We start from the raw sequence: 20,698 nt of genomic DNA, 5'->3' as shown, positions 1-20,698 counted from the left end.
TGCTTGGGGTCATTGTCCATTTGGAAGAACCATTTGCGACCAAGCTTTAACTTCCTGACTGATGTCTTGAGATGTTGCTTCAATATATCCACATACCTTTCCTTCCTCATGATGCCATTTATTTGTGAAGTGCACCAGTCCCTCCTGCAGCAAAGCACCCCCACAGCATGATGCTGCCACCCCCGTGCTTCACGGTTGGGATGGTTCTTTGGCTTGCAAGCATCCCCCTTTTTCCTCCAAACATAACGATGGTCATTATGGCCAAACAGTTCTATTTTTGTTTCATCAGACCAGAGGACATTTCGCCTAAAAGTACAATCTTTGTCCCCATGTGCAGTTACAAACCGTAGTCTGGCTTTTTTATGGCGGTTTTGGAGCAGTGGCTTCTTCCTTGCTGAGTGGCCTTTCAAGAAATGTCGATATAGGACTCGTTTTACTGTGGATATAGATACTTTTGTACCTGTTTCCTCCAGCATCTTCACAAGGTCCTTTGCTGTTGTTCTGGGATTGATTTGCACTTTTCGCACCAAAGTATGTTCATCTCTAGGAGACAGAACGCGCCTCCTTCCTGAGCGGTATGACGGCTGCGTGGTCCCATGGTGTTTATACTTGTGTACTATTGTTTGTACAGACGAATGTGGTACCTTCAGGCATTTGGAAATTGCTCCCAAGGATGAACCAGACTTGTGGAGGCCTACAATTATTTTTCTGAGGTCTTGGCTGATTTCTTTTGATTTTCCCATGATGTCGAGCAAAGAGGCACTGAGTTTGAAGGTAGGCCTTGAAATACATCCACAGGTACACCTCCAATTGACTCAAATGATGTCAATTAGCCTATCAGAAGCATGACATCATTTTCTGGAATTTTCCAAGCTGTTTAAAGGCACAGTCAACTTAGTGTATGTAAACTTCTGACCCACTGGCATTGTGATACAGTGAATTATAAGTGAAATAATCTGTCTGTAAACAATTGTTGGAAAAATGACTTGTGTCATGCACAAAGTAGATGTCCTAACCGACTTGCCAAAACTATAGTTTGGTTGAAAAACAAGTTTTAATGATTCCATCCTAAGTGTATGTAAACTTCTGACTTCAACTGTATCAGTGAAGAGCACCTCTTCCAGGGCAATAGGGGGTGCCATATTTGTCTATATACTCAGCAAGGGGGCAGAAGAATCATGTCTAAACACTGGGTTGTTTTTAACCCAGCATTTTTTAGAGTGTAGTAAGCCATCTGGGTACCACCAGGGACAGTGGTTGTACCATGCTGTAGTAAGCCATCCGGGCACCACCAGGGACAGTGGTTGCACCATACTGTTTGAGGCCCACAAAGGCTGAATCAGCAGCAAAAGATAACCCTTTGAAGAACTATTTTTGGTTCCAGGTAGAACCCTTTTGGTTCCAGGTAGAACCCTTTTCAGTTCCATGTAGAACCCTTTCCACAGAGGGTTCTACATGAAACTCAAAAGTATTCTATCTGGAACCAAAAAGGGTACAGAAGAACCCTTTTGGAACCCTGTTTAGGACCACGTTCAGCAGGCAAACATTGTGGAACATTGTAGATAGAAATACCATGAATATCGATAACATTATTCCACATTCTGCATAATACAATTATCTGAACATTCCACAATGTTGTGTCCTACTGAACAAACCCCAGGTTGAAGTATGGTGGCTGAAATGGTTCATCCTGTCTTTGTGATCCACATGAAGAATACAGTACAAGGCTCAGATGTACATGAGCAGATTCCTCCAGAACTGATGGAAAACAAATGTGGGCAACAGTCAACTAAACACTTAGAGAGTTAAATTATATATAGTGCTACAATAGAGAGGAAGAAATACAAAACAGTACAGACACTCTCTCTGCTGCTATGATTCTCAAAGGCTGTTGGGACATCAGTCATGTTATGGGGGAAGGAGAGGGGTTTGCAGGCAGAATATTATCAAAAGTGGTGCACTATGTAGGGAATAGGGTGCCATGTGTGATGCCGATATGTGCAGGCAAGTGGTAGGCAGGGAGGGCACGATCACTGGACAGACCCCCTACACATGGAAAGAACTGAAGCTGAACTTGAAGACAAAAACAAAAAACGTCCTTCATCAGCAGAATGTCCCATGATAGTATAGTTTAAAATGATCTGGTTTTAATTTTGAAAGAGCAGTAAGTGCACTAAGAAGATACATGATGAAATATAATAACATAATAGCTGGTTTGCTAGAGGAAGTGGCACAGTGAAAACCCTATTACAGGTTAAAGTACATCCAGATCTCCACAGACATCCTCTTTTAGAAAATGTTGGCAGAGTTGCACAGTAAATGCAGCCGTCTCATCAGAGACAGTGGAGGGGGATGTGCAGTATTGTTTGATAGAATCCCACATTCTGAGGGATATCAGAAGATTCCCAATAATCCCAGTAGAAGCTGCATCTCCCACCATAGAAATAGAACAGAGATAGATTTATCTCCATCACGTCTTCACTTCCACATCAGATGATAACAAAGTTATCTGGCTATCTCTCTCTGAACCTCTAGAATAGACAGACAGACAGACAGACAGGCAGGCAGGCAGGCAGGCAGGCAGGCAGGCAGGCAGGCAGGCAGGCAGGCAGGCAGGCAGGCAGGCAGGCAGGCAGGCAGGCAGGCAGGCAGGCAGGCAGGCAGGCAGGCAGGCAGGCAGGCAGGCAGGCAGGCAGGCAGGCAGGCAGGCAGGCAGGCAGGCAGGCAGGCAGGCAGGCAGGCAGACAGACAGACAGACAGACAGACAGACAGACAGACAGACAGACAGACAGACAGACAGACAGACAGACAGACAGACAGACAGACAGACAGACAGACAGACAGACAGACAGACAGACAGACAGACAGACAGACAGACAGACAGACAGATAGATAGATAGATAGATAGATAGATAGATAGATAGATAGATAGATAGATAGATAGATAGATAGATAGGTGTTTGGATGGGTTGAATTGGTTTTAGCCAGGTTATGATCTATTTTACAATCCACCTTTCACCCCTGTATATTAAATCATACACTTTAGGCTGTAGGCCTCAACTTGACTCTTTCCAAGTGTGTGTGTGTGTGTGTGTGTGTGTGTGTGTGTGTGTGTGTGTGTGTGTGTGTGTGTGTGTGTGTGTGTGTGTGTGTGTCTACTTAGCAGTACCCATTTGGTCTACAGGGGTAATGCAATAAGAGATGATGGCATTTGTATATACATGAATTCTTACTACAGAATGAGATAATGAAACCTCACCTTCAGGGTGTGCTTGTGCTAGTCCGAGAAAACAGGTACTATAGAAAATAGTCCAGAGTATCAGAGCTCTCCTGTGGGGTAGAGAAAGAACATGGTCACACACACACACCTGCACACACACAAACACACAAACACACACACACATAACTGGGGTTGTAGAAGGTCATTTCTACACTCATTTCATTTTTAGTTTATAAGTATTAAACAATTTATAACATCCTAGCTCCTGAGTGGTCAGATCTTATGCATAGTAACCCATTGTGGCAGCAGCATCAGCAGCAGTACTGCTTTCACCCAAATCCCATCTAGATGTTCTAGTCACTGATGCACCAGATAATCTGGCCCTTAGGGGAGCTAGGTGGGTACTGCTCCTGAGTAGGCCATCCAAACACTTGCATTACCATCACCAATGGTTCTTAGAAATCAAGGAGGCAATGAGAGGGGGAAAATTTGGAAAAGTCCTTCATTTACAAGGGCAGGGGGAGACAAACATCTGGAAACATCAACACTTAGGAACTCAACACAGGAAACCAATGCAGTAAATCATCAGTCAGCACTTACCGGTCAGATCGTGACTTCACATACATAAACGGGCTTATGTTATCCTGTGAGTTTGTTTTGTAGTAGTTACCATGACTACATTAAACTGAAGATATTGAAAGTAGATGAGGCCAAAGAATGAGTCTCAATGATGTACTGGGAATATCTCTGAGTAGTTTTCAGCCTGGATGTCAGCTTGGATAAGTGTTTTTACACATGTAAAGTGTAAAAATGTTATGCATGTATTTGGTTTCACCAGCAATGCAGTACTCACGAGGCACCAGCAATAAGTATTTGAGCTGGATGAGAGTGCCTTACAGTAGGTACGTGGTTACAGCACAGCAGCTTGTCCACAATCTGTTAAACTCATTGACTTCTGGGGGGTTTCCTCTTACAGAATAAGGCCTCGCAATGACCTGCAGGCCTGAAAACTCCAGCCAGGCAGCCAGGGAGGGAGGGAGACACTGGCTGAATCCCAAACCACTCTTCCCCTCACCCCTCCATTTGCATGTTCATGCGCGCCTCCGCCATATGCACAAGTGTCCCAAAGCTGAGGGAGTGAAAATGATTGAGGGTGTAGAGGCTCATTAGACCCTCCAATAACCACTTCGGCCGAGCTAGCAACGCTGCCGGCTTCAGAGCGAAGTGTAATCCCATAAGGCACCACATTCTTTTTTAGTTTGCGCAATTTCATATGCCACGTGCATTTGTTTATGTCGGCTTTCGAGATTTGACACGTGTAAAATACCTACCAAATTAAATGTTGAACTGTTACTGAGGTTTATATCTTGTAAAACGACAAGGGGGATTTGTTAATTTGAATTTCACGCTTGTTTTCTTATTTAAAAGTGGAACATGCGTTGTATCATTCAAGTCAAGAGTGTGTCCTGAAGTTGATGGGTTTATTAATCCCCTTGCCACTCTCTGGACGTCACCCTCATTCAATGTTTTCACACTACATTCAACATTTACATTTGCAGAAAACTATATAAGGCGTGGTTTTTTGAGTTGCACCCCCAGCAGGTTGGCTACAACTGGATGCATCCGGTTTTCATGGGAAATGGAAAGCGAGCCTTGTGACTCGATTTACGCATTCGGAAGTTAACAAGCTGACACTCCATCTTAACTCCTCCTCCACATTTACTGGATTGGATGAACAGTCTAGAAGAGAACCTACCATAATGTAATATGATGCAACTTTTTTTTATGAATAGTGTATTCCCCCACCCACTTATCGAACTAGCCAACCAGTAGAGTGAGATGTAGGAGAGAAGAGGAGTGGAAAAGGATGGGAGGGAATAAGGGAATCTCCTACTCTCTCTAACCCCATCCCAACAAATCACTCCGACAGCATTAATTTGGCACCGCAGCAGTGCACAGCTGCATAAGCAGCAAAGAGTGAATAAAAGGGAAATGCTTCATTTTTTTTAAACAAAATGTTTTTAACTGGAACTTGTATTTTACTAATACATTGCAATGCATCTGAAATCCAAAATGTGCCATTGCTATCATTAATAACTATCTAATAATACCCTAATTATTGATAGTAAATAGCCACCAGCTCTACTGGAATCCAGAACTTTTCACAGGCTATTCAAGTTTCCGCTGACAATGTTTCTGCAAGTCCTCTGCACAGACAACAAACTCCCCCAAAATAGGCCTAGACCTTATTCCCTGGGGATCCTCTCATAGATAAGACTCGTTAAATTGAGACAAATTACGTGTTTATGTCATAGCTGACAAATACAACATGAAAATGGTAAGGCAAAATATTAGTCTACACATTGGGATCACGTTATATGGATCATTCATTCATTGACACCGACATGATTCCCACTTTGTCTCTATTCTTGTGTGCTCTCAAGAAAATAAACATGGGTTTCTTCTGGAATGTGTGGAAACGCAATGTCCTACTGGAGCTGAACAGTTGTTCACAAGTGAGTTAAATAATCATCAGTCTACATAAGAGATGGACGGAAGAGCTATTTGTTTGGATAATGTGTACTCACCCCCCGACTCCAGCTGTTTTGAGTTTGGAGTACGGGGCATTGTCCGGCTCCATAGCGGTTACTTCATTATTTCTTGAGACTTTTTACAACGGTCCAGACGTGGCAGGAGACATACGCGAATTATTTCCATTCCAGCTGATCCTTTACAACTTTGACAGGGAACCAAAAATGCACCGGGGATAAGAGATCATTAGATCAATATAAAGTGGCTTCCTCCTTTCTCAGAGTCGTTCCGTTATCTTCCTTCAGGAGATCATTACATAGGACAAACCTCGATCTAACTTGAAAAGCTCCATCGGTGTGTTACGTTTTCGCGCGAGGCAAACAACCGACAACCGGTGGATGTCACAATCTGCGGGAGAAGTCCAATCTCTCTCCACACTCATGCAAGCACCACGGTGGAATCTATGACGACCGCAAAAATGCACCGGGGATAGGAGATCAATAGATCAATATAAAGTGGCTTCCTCCTTTCTCAGAGTCGTTCCGTTATCTTCCTTCAGGAGATCATTACATAGAACAAACCTCGATCTAACTTTACAATCTCTATCGGTGTGTTACGTTTTCGCGCGAGGCAAACAACGAACCGATAACCGTCACAATCTGAGGGAGAAGTCCAATCTCTCTCCACACTCATACAAGCACCACCGTGGAATCTATGACGAACGCCTTGTCGCCTGCGCCGAAGTTTCTAATATGCAAGATATCGTGGACTGAGTGAGGGAATTCTTTGCTCGGTACTCGGAGAAACACACCTCCCTCTGTCGCCCTCAGCTGACATAGAAGGAGGAAACAAACGGAGCACACATGTATAGTGTAAAGAAGACGAAGACGTTTCATTGGAAGGTGTGTCTTGGTTGCTTGGAAAGCAAAACCTTCTCAAATTTCAACTTGCATGGTCATAGTAAGTAGTAATAATAATAATATATGGGTCTTATGTAGTGGTAGAAGATCATGCATGCGCTGCACTGGATTGTAAAAATCACATGAGGTGTATTACTGTATCATCTAATATAGCCATATACCACAACTACATGCCCTAGACCTCTTCAGAGACTGTGATTAGGTATGAGTAACCTACAGCTGTCCAGTTATTTTACGGGCCAGGTGACATGTCTAGTCTGTAGACAGATGGGTTATTTGTTTACCCTGCACACTGACACTCTCACACAAAACCGACACACATTCACATAGCCTACACTATATAGGCACACACAAACACAAACATACCAACACAACACAAACACACACATGCACAAACAAACACTTTTACACTCTTCATTTGCTGCTGCTACTCTGTTCTTTATTTTACTCTTATTATTATCTATCCTGATGCCTAGTCACTTCACTCTGCCTTCATGTACATATCTACCTAAAAAACCGTGTACCCCTGCACATTGATCTAGTACACATTGCTCTAGTACACATTGATCTAGTACCCCTGTATATAGCTCCTATATAGCTCCATTCTTGTGTATTTTATTACTATTGAGTTACAATTATTATTATTTTTTTTTTTATTTATTTTTTTTACTCTGCATCTTTGAGAAGGGGTCGTAAGCAAGCATTTCACGGTAAAGTCTACACCCGTTGTATTCGGCGCACGTGACAAATAATATTTGATTTGATTTGATTTACACTTGTTTTCTGTGGGGCAAGGTGGCACGTTGATATTCCACTGCTCTCCAGCACAGCATACTCAACATAGATGGACGTTTATCTGAGAAAATGTCAAAGGGACACGGTCATACGGTACAGTATGTGGGTCCATTTCCCCATAGAGACGGTGAAGTAATGACATATTTAGCTGGCATTCTCTATTGTCTTCAGATTTGTTTACTGACGTTTCAGTGTTCCGGGCCATAGCTGTCTATCCTCCCTGCCCACCTCACCTACGGTCAGTAACTGTATATCCGCTCATGCCTGTGAGCTAGAGCCAGAGTAGAGCTCTCTGCCTAGCGCTGCTGCTGCTGCGGTCGTGTGCTGTGAAATTCCTATGTCAAAGAAAGTCCTCATTGACCCGCCCTCAACAAACACGCAGTGACAGTGTCCAGCCGAGCCCCAACAGAGCGCCGATTCAGCTCCCTGCAACTGGATCCCCCCATCCCTGAGCCCTGGCTCCCGGCATACAGAGCCCCTCACAGTTCTCCCATAGCAGGCAGGCAGGACAAGTCTGTGTCCCAAATGGCACGCTATTCCCTATATAATGCACTACCTTTGACCAGTTTTGGTCGCTATAAAGGGAATAGGGTGCCATTTGGGACGCATCCCAGCAAGGGTGCACACCACCTTGAAAGAGCACTTCCCATGTACCTGTCTGAGCTTACATGTCTGATGGTAGATTTTGTTACTTCAAACTTTTATTTCGCAGAACAATGGAGGCAATGTCCGAGAAGTGGTAACAGAGTAGGCACAACAGATTAGACAGGTTTTGAGTGTTGAGGGGTTTTGTTTCAGCAACTGTAGGTTCGTGATCAGTGATAACTTACTGTAGCCCTACTGTACCTGAGAGCAAGTGGCAGAATATGGAACAGTGCATAGCCTATATTTCTGTTTCTCTGTCCCGCCTCAGTTCAATGGGAGAGCTCAGCCAACCGGCCAACATAGAGAACTCCTTCCATTTGATTCACAATCATTTTGCCAATATTTCATGGAAAACATGAATGAACCCTGGTGGAATGAGTGGACAGCTAGCACGCAGCTCCAAGAAATATGATGAGACAGCAAAACCTGTCTTTATAAAAAGACCTAGAGGCTAGTTTATATATTAGGGTTTTATGAGTTGACTTTCCTCCACTCATCACACGACTGCCATGTTGGAGCCCCTGCCTTTAACCATTGACAGGTGTGGCCAACTCTGCATTTCATTCTTTATTCCAGACTAGCAGCGGATAACGGAAGCCAGCTGTCCCATTTATACTTTGATATTACAATAGATATTAGAAGTTCAGTGTCTGCAGGAAATTGGAGGATTTTCCTGTAGACAGAGTCAATGTGGCCGGGAACCCTATACCCTAGCTGTCCATAGGAATCACATGCACGTCCTAGACCAGTCATGTATAGAATTTACAAGCAACATTTTAACGGATATACGATGTACAGTAAGTAATCTGAATAAGAACGGGATTTTCTATGGCCCAGAACTTAAGTTGATATTAGAAAAATCCTCAGTCGTTAAGACAGTGGATGAATCAAATGCATTATTATTTAAATATTGAAAAAACTTTGCCTACAGAAATAAAAAATAAAAAATAGAACAATTAGCAAAACGGCATAAAGTATTAGAAGAAATATCCAAAGGATGAGAAAGTATAATTTTTTAAATTATGAGAACAAACAACATGGATACTGTGGGAACATGTAGGTTTGAGCAAGTATGATGTCATTAATGTTTGTTGAAATGTATTACGTCTGAGTTTTTGGTCCCAGCCAACGTCATGTCTAGTTTAGTGGATCCATGTATTGTCTTAGGTCTATGGTCTATTGTCTAAAACCCCACAGACATCTTCTATCAGATACAGCAGTTGTTTTGTGTCAGGTTAGAAAGATAATTATTGTATTTATTTTTTATTATTTATTTATATTTATTTATTTTAAATAAAATAAATAAATAAATAAATAAAATAAAGATAATGATGGAATGTATTGTATGATAAACACAGACACTTGTTTTTACTCCCTTGTCTTTGGGGAATTAAGCCCAGCTGAATGCCTCTATTTGGACACAGCTGGATTCAATTTGGCATCCCTTGACACTCTGTTTACTTATTCTATACATTCAACCAGGAAATTTGGAGGAAATATCTATTCGTTTGTGGCAAATGACTCCCTTAGATTCGGAGTGAAAAGATTTGGCATCTTACCTTACCATGCATTTGATATATTAGGCCCAGCCTACATTGAGTTTATTTATATCTGCACAGTATGTGTTATGGTGAATGGATGACGTAAAATAAGTACAATTCAAATGAGCAAACCTCAGAGAGTGGTTTAAGGCCTTGCCTTGCCTTGACTTGACTTTTGAAACACTGACTTTATCAGCTGCCTGAATAGAATTAAGACCATAGTGACACAAGCGATACAATATTATACTGTCATATTTAATTTTGTGGTGAAGACTTCCAAATAAAGTGACTTGTGATGTCATCTGGTCTGGAGAGTATCCATACAGTCCCATTTGGGTGGTATTCCAAGCATGTCAGATGTTGAGGAAGACTGGGTGGTATTTGAATAGATCTTACTTGTGAGTGTGTAAAAGGGACAGACAGTGTGCAGACCGACACATGAGTAGGCGGTTAATGTGTGTGTGGTCATTCCTGTGAGGTCTAGGGGCTACATACCAGGATATGTGTTGAGATTGACAGCAGTAAATATGGCTAGACTTGACTCTAGGTAGTCAGTCTTTAATTGTATTAACAGTGAAAGAGACACCACTGTATTATACACTCAGTTTATTAGGTACACCACCCCATTCACAAAATTGTTCGCTTCTATAGACAGTGAGTCACGTGGCCGTGGCTTGCTGTATAAAGCAGGCAGACAGGCATCGAGGCCTTCAGTTACTGTTCGAATGAACGTTAGAATGGGCAAAACTAGTGACCTAAGCGACGTTAAGCGTGATATGATCGTCGGTGCCAGGCGTGCCGATTCCAGTATCTCAGAAACGGCCGGCCTCCTGGGCTTTTCACGCACAACACTGTCTAGGGTTTACTGAGAATGGTGCGACAAACAAAAAATATCCAGTCAGTGGCAGTCCTGTGGGTAAAAACAGCTCGTTGATGAGAGAGATCGAAGGAGAATGGCAAGAATTGTGCAGGCGGGCCACAAACAGGCCCGCTTGCAGGCAAACACAAATAACGGCGCAGTACAACAGTGGTGTGCAGAACGGCATCTCGGAAAGCACAACTCGTCGGTCCTTGTCACGAATGGGCTATTGCAGCAGACGACCACACAGGGTTCCACTCCTATCAGCTAAAAACAAGAAGCGGCTTCGTTCAATCACGGATGAGTGGCTTGCGAAAGTATTCACCCTCCTTGGCATTTTTCCTATTTTGTTGCCTTACAACCTGGAATTCAAATGGATTTTTGGGGGGTTTCTATAATTTGATTTACACAACATGCATACCACCTTGAAGATGCAAAATATTTTTTTTTGTGAAACAAACAAGAAATAAGACAAAAAAACAGAAAACTTGAGCGTGCATAACTATTCACCCCCCCAAAGTAAATACTTTGTAGAGCCACCTTTTGCAGTAATTACAGCTGCAAGTCTCTTGGGGTATGTCTCTATAAGCTTGGCACATCTAGCTACTGGGATTTTTGCCCATTCTTCAAGGCAAAGCTGCTCCAGCTCCTTCAAGTTGGATGGGTTCTGCTGGTGTACAGCAATCTTTAAGTCAAACCAGAGATTCTCAATTGGATTGAGGACTGGGCTTTGACTAGGCCATTACAATACATTTAAATGTTTCCCCTTAAACCATTAGAGTGTTGCTTTAGCAGTATGCTTAGGGTCATTGTCCTGCTGGAAGGTGACCCTCCGTCCCAGTCTCAAATCTCTGGAAGACTGAAAGGTTTCCCTCAAGAATTCCCTGTATTTAGCGCCATCCATCATTCCTTCAATTCTGACCAGTTTCCCAGTCCCTGCCAATGAAAAACATCCCCACAGCATGATGCTGCCACCACCATGCTTCACTGTGGGGATGGTGTTCTCGGGGTGATGAGAGGTGATGAGAGGTGTTGGGTTTGCGCCAGACATAGCGTTTTCCTTGATGTCCAGAAAGCTCAATTTTAGTCTCATCTGACCAGAGTACCTTCTTCCATATGTTTGGGGAGTCTCCCAAATGCCTTTTGGCGGACACCAAACGTGTTTGCTTATTTTTTTCTTTAAACAATGGCTTTTTTTCTGGCCACTCTTCCGTAAAGCCCAGCTCTGTGGAGTGTACGGCTTAAAGTGGTCCTATGGACAGATACTCCAATCTCCGCTGTGGAGCTTTGCAGCTCCTTCAGGGTTATCTTTGGTCTCTTTGTTGCCTCTCTGATTAATGCCCTCCTTGCCTGGTCCGTGAGTTTTGGTGGGCGGCCCTCTCTTGGCAGGTTTGTTGTGGTGCCATATTCTTTCCATTTTTTAAATAATGGATTTAATGGTGCTCCGTGGGATGTTCAAAGTTTCAGATATTTTTTAATAACCCAACCCTGATCTGTACTTCTCCACAACTTTGTCCCAGACCTGTTTGGAGAGCTCCTTGGTCTTCATGGTGCCGCTTGCTTGGTGGTGCCCCTTGCTTAGTGGTGTTGCAGACTCTGGGGCAGCCAACCCCAATAAGCGGCCCGCGGGCCAAATCCGGCCCGCAAGAGCCAAATGTCTGGCCCACACTGACAGCATTGGCATTCACTTGTTCTAATAAACATGAATTTAATATCCGCAGCTCTGCTTTATTTTGAAATTATCCCACACCTTGACCTGTGGCCTTTACCGCGTGCATACGTAAGACGTGCTTTGCGCGCTCTGCGTACTCGTCTCCACTCGACTAGCTACCTAGTGTAGTGTCATACACACACAGTAGCTGCAGCCGCTCGCCAGTTAACCCTCTTTCATCAAAATGAATGACCACTTCCTCACAAAAAAATATTATATCCAGTCAAACCAACATGGCATTCGCCAAGATACGCAAGGTAGACCAGGAGAACCGTCAGTTCAAAACTGACTGGACTGAGAGGTATTGCTTTTTTTTACCGGACCACAACAGTGCTAAGCCCACATGCTTAATATGCATGCAGACTGTAGCTGTAATAAAAGCGGACAATCTGAAGCGGCATTTTAACTCTATTCATGCTGCCAGTTTTAATGCAAACTACCCAGAAAAATCTGCGACTTTTTGAGCTTTTTAACTGACAACAAGGTGATATCAGATGTTACTTTTTTGTGTGACATCATGTCTCATCTAAATCACCTTAACCTGCGACTACAAGGCAAGAACCACACTGTTGCTGACATGTATGAGGCGATTGCAGCTTTCCGGTCAAAGCTGCACCTCCTGGAGAGAGACATTCATGAGAGAAAGTTACACTTTCCACGTCTGCATGAGCATTGTGAGAAGAATAAAATCAGGAAGATCCAGCAATGAAGGATTTTGTGTCCAGGCTGGCAGAAAACTTCAAGGAAAGATTTGAAAGCTCCCCTAAACTCTCAGCTGACATCCTTCTCTTCGTAAGACAGCCGTTTTCTGTGTCAACTGACGGCCAGTGGACTGCAGAGGCCAACAAGCTGGTGCCTTCCATAGATGAGGCTGCTCTTCAGATGGAAATCTTGGAGATGGGAACATCTGATTTGCTCAAAGGTCAACACAAGGATGCACTGGTGAGTGACTTTTGGATCAACGTGGTTCCCCAAGCTCGTTTTAAAAACACCAGAGATATTGCAATGCTCCTACTCACGATGTTCCCCTCAACATACATCTGTGAATCAGCATTTTCTTCAATGAATGCTATCAAGAGCCAGGACAGAAACAGACTCTCAGATTCACATCTTGAACAGTGCCTCAGGATTGCCACAACAGAATACAAGCCTGACATCAGAAAGGTTGCCTCATCCCGTCGCTCTCACTGATTGGTAAGTGAACCAGATCCAATTATTTTTTTGCTATTTTTCAATCTTCTTGTGGTATAATCATTATTACAATGAAATAACCATTTCATATTTAATAGCATGTTTCCTACTAAATATGCTACACAGCTTAAATAAAAGTAAATGGCATCCAACTAGTTAGTAAAATGTAAAACTTAATACACAGCAATAAAAAATAAAAAACACAAATAAAAGCTAATTAATTATATTGTCACATTAATATCAAACACTTTTGGTTGTTAACAGCTTGATATTATTTGGTTCACATATTTTAAAAGTTTAAAAACTAATGTGGCATATTCTGATAACACATTTGAAAAGTACCTAACTAAAAATCTCTGTCTGTCTGTGTTTGTCCTTCTGTCTCTTCTCTTAGAAAGACCGCCTGAACGCAGATATCCAAAGCATGGGTGTTCCAGACAGAAGTGGGCGCTGTGTGTGTGTGTGTGTGTGTGTGTGTGAATGTGTTTGCTGGACTTTTTGTTTGCTGACTGTTTGCACAGAATATGCTCCAGGGGCATTTCATAATTAAATAGTTGGTTTTGGACTAATTTAGTATTTTTCATTTTTCTCTTATGTGACTCCTAACACCACTACTAATAATTATAAAATCACAATAGAAGTGAAAACTGATAAAACATAAAACTGTCGCCAAAAAAACAAACATGTTGGCCCTCGGCTTGGCATGCCTGACCAAATTTGGCCCTTTTGAAAATCTAATTGGGGAACCCTGCTCTGGGGCCTTTCAGAACAGGTGTATATATACTGAGATCATGTGACAGATCATGTGACACTTAGATTGCACACAGGTGGACTTTATTTAACTAATTATGTGACTTCTAAAGGTAATTGGTTGCACCAGATCTTATTCAGGGACTTCATAGCAAAGGGGGTGAATACATATGCACGTACCACTTTTCCGTTATTTATTTTTTAGACTTTTTTGAAACAAGTTATATTTTTCATTTTACTTCACCAATTTGGACTATTTTGTGTATGTCCATTACATGAAATCCAAATAAAAATCCATTAAAATTACAGGTTGTAATGCAACAAAATAGGAAAAACGCCAAGGGGGATGAATACTTTTGCAAGGCACTGTAAGTCCATGGCCCCTCCTGCCTGGTGTCAAGGCTGGTGGCGGTGGTGTAATGGTGTGGGGAATGTTTTCCTGGCACACGTTAGGTCCCTTGATACCAATTGAGCAACGTTTGAATGCCACAGCGTATCTGAACATTGTTGCTGACCAGGTGCATCCCTTCATGGCTACAGGAGGGTCCGACCTGGACAGCATTAAGGAAATAGATTGGGGGTAATACCCTGCGAAAGACTTGCGTCCTGTCCAGGGGGTGAATTTGTACATCAAGCTGCCTCACGCTACAGAAACAGGAGATGCTCCTATGAGTTCTGACGGCTCGCACAAGCCAAGGCTTGTGCAAGGCTACTTACTTTTTTGTTTGTGCTGAAAAGTATGCAAGGCTACTTCTTGTCAGCTGTGTAGAAACAAACCTGCTTTTAATGATACAGTAGTGTAGTTGATATCATTCCAAAGAGGGTTCTTTGAGAGAAGAGTGCCCACTGTGTGAAGCGGTGGGGAGGATGGGGAGGATGATGCCACACCTGAGATGTTCGGTGTTCTGAGGTTTTCCATCCCCTAAGGCCGGTCTGTCCGTCTCTAAGACAACAGGAACACTGACAACTAACATGGTGGTAATCTGAAGGAGATGGAGAGGTGGGTGGGAGTGGGACCACAATCTTATTTAGTCCTGGAGGTATTTATTGATTTTCAATATATTCTGAACAAAAATATAAATGCAACATGCAAAAATGTCAATGATTTTACTGAGTTACAGTTCATACAAGGAAATCATTCAATTGAAATAAATTAATTAGACCCTAATCTATGAATTTCAGATGAATGGGCAGGGGCACAGCCATGGGTGGGCCTGGGAGGGCATAGGCCCACCCACTTGGGAGCCAGGCCCAACCACTGGGGAGCCAGGTCCAGCCAATCAGAATGAGTTTTTCCCCACAAAAGGGCTTTATTACAGACAGAAATACTCCTCAGTTTCATCAGCTGTCCGGGTGGCTGGTCTCAGATGATCCCGCAAGTGAAGAAGCCGGATGTGGAGGTCCTTGGCTGGCGTGGTTACACGTGGTCTGCGGTTGTGAGGCCGGTTGGATGTACTGTCAAATTCTCTAAAATGACGTTGGAGGCGGCTTATGGTAGAGAAAAGTATATTAAATTCTCTGGCAACAACTCTGGTGGACATTCCTGCAGTTAGCATGCCAATTGCACGCTCACTCAAAACTTGAGACATCTGTGGCATTGTGTTGTGTGACAAACTGCACATTTTAGAGTGGCTTTTATTGTCCTCAGCACAAGGTGAACCTGTGTAATGATCATGCTGTTTAATCAGCTTCTTAAAATGCCACACCTGTCAGGTGGATGGATTATATTGGTAATAGAGAAATTCTCAGTAACAGGGATGTAAACAAATTTGTGCACAACATTTGAGAGAAATAAGCTTTTTGTGCTTAAGGAAAATGTCTGTGATCTTTTATTTCAGCTCATGAAACTTGTGACCAACACTTTACATATTTATATTTTTGTTCAGTATAGTTAATCAAGCTGATATGAATCACAGTGAGATCTCTAACATATCTACTCTGTTTTATTCTGACAGGTACATTACGGTAAAATTCTAGTGTTCTAGTGTTTGGCACAGTTATGCAGTCAGTTAGAGGCTATTTATAAATGCTTTCTGTCCCAGAACAAACCAACCCAACAGGTCAAATTAAGTTGTTTGTCATGCTGATAGCAACGCTTGCACCTCCTTGTGTGAAGTGTTTCGTCCTAGATGTATTTATTTTTGTTCAGTATACAGTAAGTCTCTAGGAGTGTCTCACAAGGAGAGATTTGAACCACCCTTCTCTATTAGTGGTCTGAGTCTTCATTTAGAACACCCTAGAAGCTAGGAAGGTAAATAAGTATTTATGTGTATACAGTAGGTAGGGTGTGAACGCTTTCATCTCAGATTAAATTATATGAGTTCCTAGTCTATAAGTAAGTACCTGTTCTGATCCAACCAAATGTGAGAGGAAGTAATTCTCAACGAGTTGCACAGTACATGACTGTCAAATAATGTTAGATAAGACAATTCAAATGTTGATATTAAAATGCCAATTTTATGGGATTTCTTCAAGGCTGGTTTCAGTTGACATGATAGCTAGCTAGTGATGTCTTGCCCCATGTAGCTTTTGGAGAGACTGAGAAAATATGTAACTGCCAAGTCATAGAGGCATTGCTGTGGGGACATTTTATGTGCAGATCAAACACTAATGAATAAACCATGTTGAAAGCATGCTCTTTTTGGCCAAATGTCAAACAGCAGCATGAGTCATTGTTCATGGAACTGGCCTGGGCCCTAGACATTTTCCAGTCAGATTACCAGGGGATTGTGGTGAATAGAAAAGAAATGACATTGGCATACACACTTCCAATAACCCATATCCGGGAGTGGGACATGCCTCATTTGCATTAATAAAATAAAATAAATCCATTGAGGGATCCTCTCGATATGATGCCAAAATCTCTGAATGTCTTGGTTTTGCTCTAATAGTACAACCTGACCATTGGATTTTAAACCTGAAGCCAAGCATAGAATAGCTCATTTGTCATGATGTGTAATGGATTTTCTATTTGTGTTGATTTTACAGGAGCCCAACATGCGTCATCATGTGGCTTCTCTACACAGAGCCTGAGCCTTTCTATAAATCTCTCCGAGATTCTTCCATCCTGCCCCAGCCAGAACCTTTTTCCCTCCCCAGCCCGGAGCCTTGGTGGTGGGCCGCCCAGCAGACTGACAGCCCTGCCGACGGGGCCTTAGAGAAATCTCACTGTAACGCTACATCTCACAGATATATAGCTAGCTCCCTTTCTCTCATCCCCAGCCAAGCCTTAGCCTCTCCCATCCTCTAGCTATTCTATGCTGACTGAGCCAGTTATGGGACAGCTTTAGCACAGCTGCTCTCTATCCAATACTGTACATCTCACATTCTGGAGATAGATCACCCTCCTTGGGGTGGTGAGGAGGAGGAGGAGGAGGAGGAGGAGGATGAATATGATGATCATGATGAATAGAGAAGGTCATAACTTTTTTGGGAGGTAGAATTGTGCGTTCAAGACAACTGGGAACTCGGGGGAAAGCTCAGATTGGGAAAAATCGTGACGTCAGTGATCTTCAGGTCGGAGAAGTCGGAGCTCTAGAATGAGGCTTGAGTTTCCGACTTGTAATTCCAAGTTGGATGACCGTTCAAACCAAACCAAAAGTTCCCAGTTGTCTTCAACGCACTGGAGTCGGATGTCAGAGATTTCCTAGTTCTCTGTTCCAAGTTGTCTTGAACGCACCAGAAGAGTTCTGTAATATCATCGTAACGGTTTCCCGTGGCGTCCTATTAATACCAGAGCAATATCAGGCATACAGTGTCAGTTGGAAAACACACTTTTACTGCATCTTCCATTCCTGCATTCACTGAATGGCAAACAGGAACATCCTACAGTTACACGACTAACGGCCAAGCTGCCGTAAGCACTGGCTCTGCTGGCTCCTCACGACACTTGTTAAACAAATATTTAAAGTTGAAAATAAATAACCTGCATTCGTCAAGCAGTAAGTAACATCTGGCTCAGACCAGAAAAAACTAATTAGGTTGGTGTACGTGTAGAGCCGGTACGGCATGAACCCAAACGGACCCAACAGAGGCTCTGCTGTTCGGCCACAGATACTGGTCTATACACCGCCTCCAGCCCTCTGTACACACAAACACACTGACTGGGTCTTTAAATGGAGGGAGAGAGACCATGTCACACACACACACAGCCCTCATGGTTCAGAGGGAGGGCTGACCCTCAGTAGCCACACTGGGCACAGGTCGTCCTACCATTTGTTTTTGGTGCTGATGTGAATGGGATGGTTGTCTGAAGGAATTGGTAGATTCTATTAACCACACTGTAAAATAACCCACAGTAGGGCACTGGACAGTCACTGTTATGTCTGTCTTTTATTGAGTGTCTAATAGCCTCTCAGAGTTTACAGTTCACGGGTTAAAGAGATTCAACAGGATCTTAAGCACTTACAAATTCATAACACATTGTACGAAGTGCAGAACATCTTATTTTTTTGTGCAGGACGCCATGTACAGTATCATACTAAATGGATGACGTTGTTTTGGCTCGTCAGCGCTACTTTCAAAACTACTGGCTGAAATTATACCAAACCTCTGTAGCATCACTTTAAGATAATATTCTAATGACTGGAGTAAACCATCCAGAAGCCTGTCTCAATCAGTTTGCTGACATGTCTGCGTTTCACTACTGTAAACCTATTGTACAGTAATGTTTATTTCACTATGTGCAGAAACTCTCACCCGCTGCCCAGACAGACGTCCACACATTGACAAAAGAGGTGTGACCAGGGAGTTTTCACGTGGCAGCTCAGACATAAGTATGACAGACAAAGAGGTACAGAGAGAGACCAGAGTGTGTGTGAGGGACTGACTGACTGGGATGTCAGTGTTTCAGTCAGAGCACAGACAACCTTTATGTGTCCGAAAACTGAAGCTAAATATTGAGTCAGTGACTCACTCAACCTGCCGTTTGAAACTAAAATAAATTGTGAATCACTTGATGCTACCATATATTGAGAGTGACCCGTCACTGTTTTATAAAAAGGAATCCAAGTTTTGCTTGTGCCAGAGAGATACCTACAAAGACGCTAAATGTATTCCTTTTTAACTTCATGTGTATATGAAAGTCCAGATTCTGTATCACGTACCTTCAATCAAAGTCAAAATATTTTATTTCATATACAGTACCTTCATATACAGTCGTGTTCAAAAGTTTTGAGAATGACAGAAATATTAATTTTCACAAAGTCTGCTGCCTCAGTTTTTATGATGGCAATTTGCATATACTCCAGAATGTTATGAAGAGTGATCAGATGAATTGCAATTAATTGCAAAGTCCCTCTTTGCCATGAAAATGAACTTAATCCCCCCCAAAAAAATCCACTGCATTTCAGCCCTGCCACAAAAGGACCAACTGACATCATGCCAGTGATTCTCTCGTTAACAGAGGTGAGAGTGTTGACGAGGACAAGGCTGGAGATCACTCTGTCATGCTGATTGAGTTAGAATAACAGACTGGAAGCTTTAAAAGGAGGGTGGTGCTTGAAATCATTGTTCTTCCTCTGTTAACCATGGTTACCTGCAAGGAAACACGTGCTGTCACCATTGCTTTGCACAAAAAGGGCTTCACAGGCAAGGATATTGCTGCTAGTAAGATTGTACCTAAATCAACCATTTAAGAACTTAAAGGAGAGAGGTTCAATTGTTGTGAAGAAGGCTTCAGGGCGCCCAAGAAAGTCCAGCAAGCACCAGGACCGTCTCCTAAAGTTGATTTAGCTGCGGGATCGGGGCACCACCAGTGCAGAGCTTGCTCAGGAATGGCAGCAGGCAGGTGTGAGTGCATTTGCACGCACAGTGAAGCGAAGACTTTTGGAGGATGGCCTGGTGTCAAGAAGGGCAGCGAGGAAGCCACTTCTCTCCAGGAAAAACATCAGGGACAGACTGATATTCTGCAGAAGGTACAGAGATTGGACTGCTGAGGACTGGGGTAAAGTCATTTTCTCTGATGAATCCCCTTTCCGATTGATTGGGGCATCCGGAAAAAAGCTTGTCCGGAGAAGACAAGGTGAGCGCTACCATCAGTCCTGTGTCATGCCAACAGTAAAGCATCCTGAGACCATTCATGTGTGGGGTTTCTTCTCAGCCAAGGGAGTGGGCTCACTCACAATTTTGCCAAAGAACACAGCCATGAATAAAGAATGGTACCAACACATACTCCGAGAGCAACTTCTCCCAACCATCCAAGAACAGTTTGGCAACGAACAATGCCTTTTCCAGCATGATGGAGCACCTTGCCATATGGCAAAAGTGATAACTAAGTGGCTCTGGGAACAAAACATCGACATTTTGGGTCCATGGCCAGGAAACTCCCCAGACATTAATCCCATTGAGAACTTGTAGTCAATCCTTAAGAGGCGGATGGACAAACAAAAACCCACAAATTTTGACAAACTCCAAGCATTGATTATGCAAGAATGGGCTGCCATCAGTCAGGATGTGGCCCAGAAGTTAAATGACTGCATGCCAGGGCGGATTGCAGAGGTCTTGAAAAAGAAGGGTCAACACTGCAAATATTGA

The 20,698-nt window shown here is 42.9% G+C and overlaps 1 protein-coding gene across 1 annotated transcript in view; it reads right to left on the bottom strand.

The window, feature by feature from the left end:
* Positions 1 to 5,982, bottom strand: part of LOC311144687 (uncharacterized protein) — an 88,552-nt gene extending 82,570 nt beyond the window's left edge. The window contains exons 1-2 of the mRNA XM_084180770.1: positions 5,809 to 5,982; positions 3,260 to 3,330 (exon numbers count right to left, since the gene is read on the bottom strand). Of these exons, the coding sequence (XP_084036896.1) occupies positions 3,260 to 3,330; positions 5,809 to 5,861 (124 nt within the window). The 5' untranslated portion in view covers positions 5,862 to 5,982. The remainder of the gene's footprint in view (positions 1 to 3,259; positions 3,331 to 5,808) is intronic.
* Positions 5,983 to 20,698: the final 14,716 nt, after the last annotated feature.

The sequence above is a fragment of the Coregonus lavaretus genome (assembly GCF_964263955.1).
Source record: "Coregonus lavaretus genome assembly, chromosome: 17".
Taxonomy (NCBI): Eukaryota; Metazoa; Chordata; class Actinopteri; order Salmoniformes; family Salmonidae; genus Coregonus; species Coregonus lavaretus.
The sequence above is the reverse complement of the archived record's forward strand: the minus strand, read 5'-3'. Positions and strand labels throughout refer to the sequence as shown.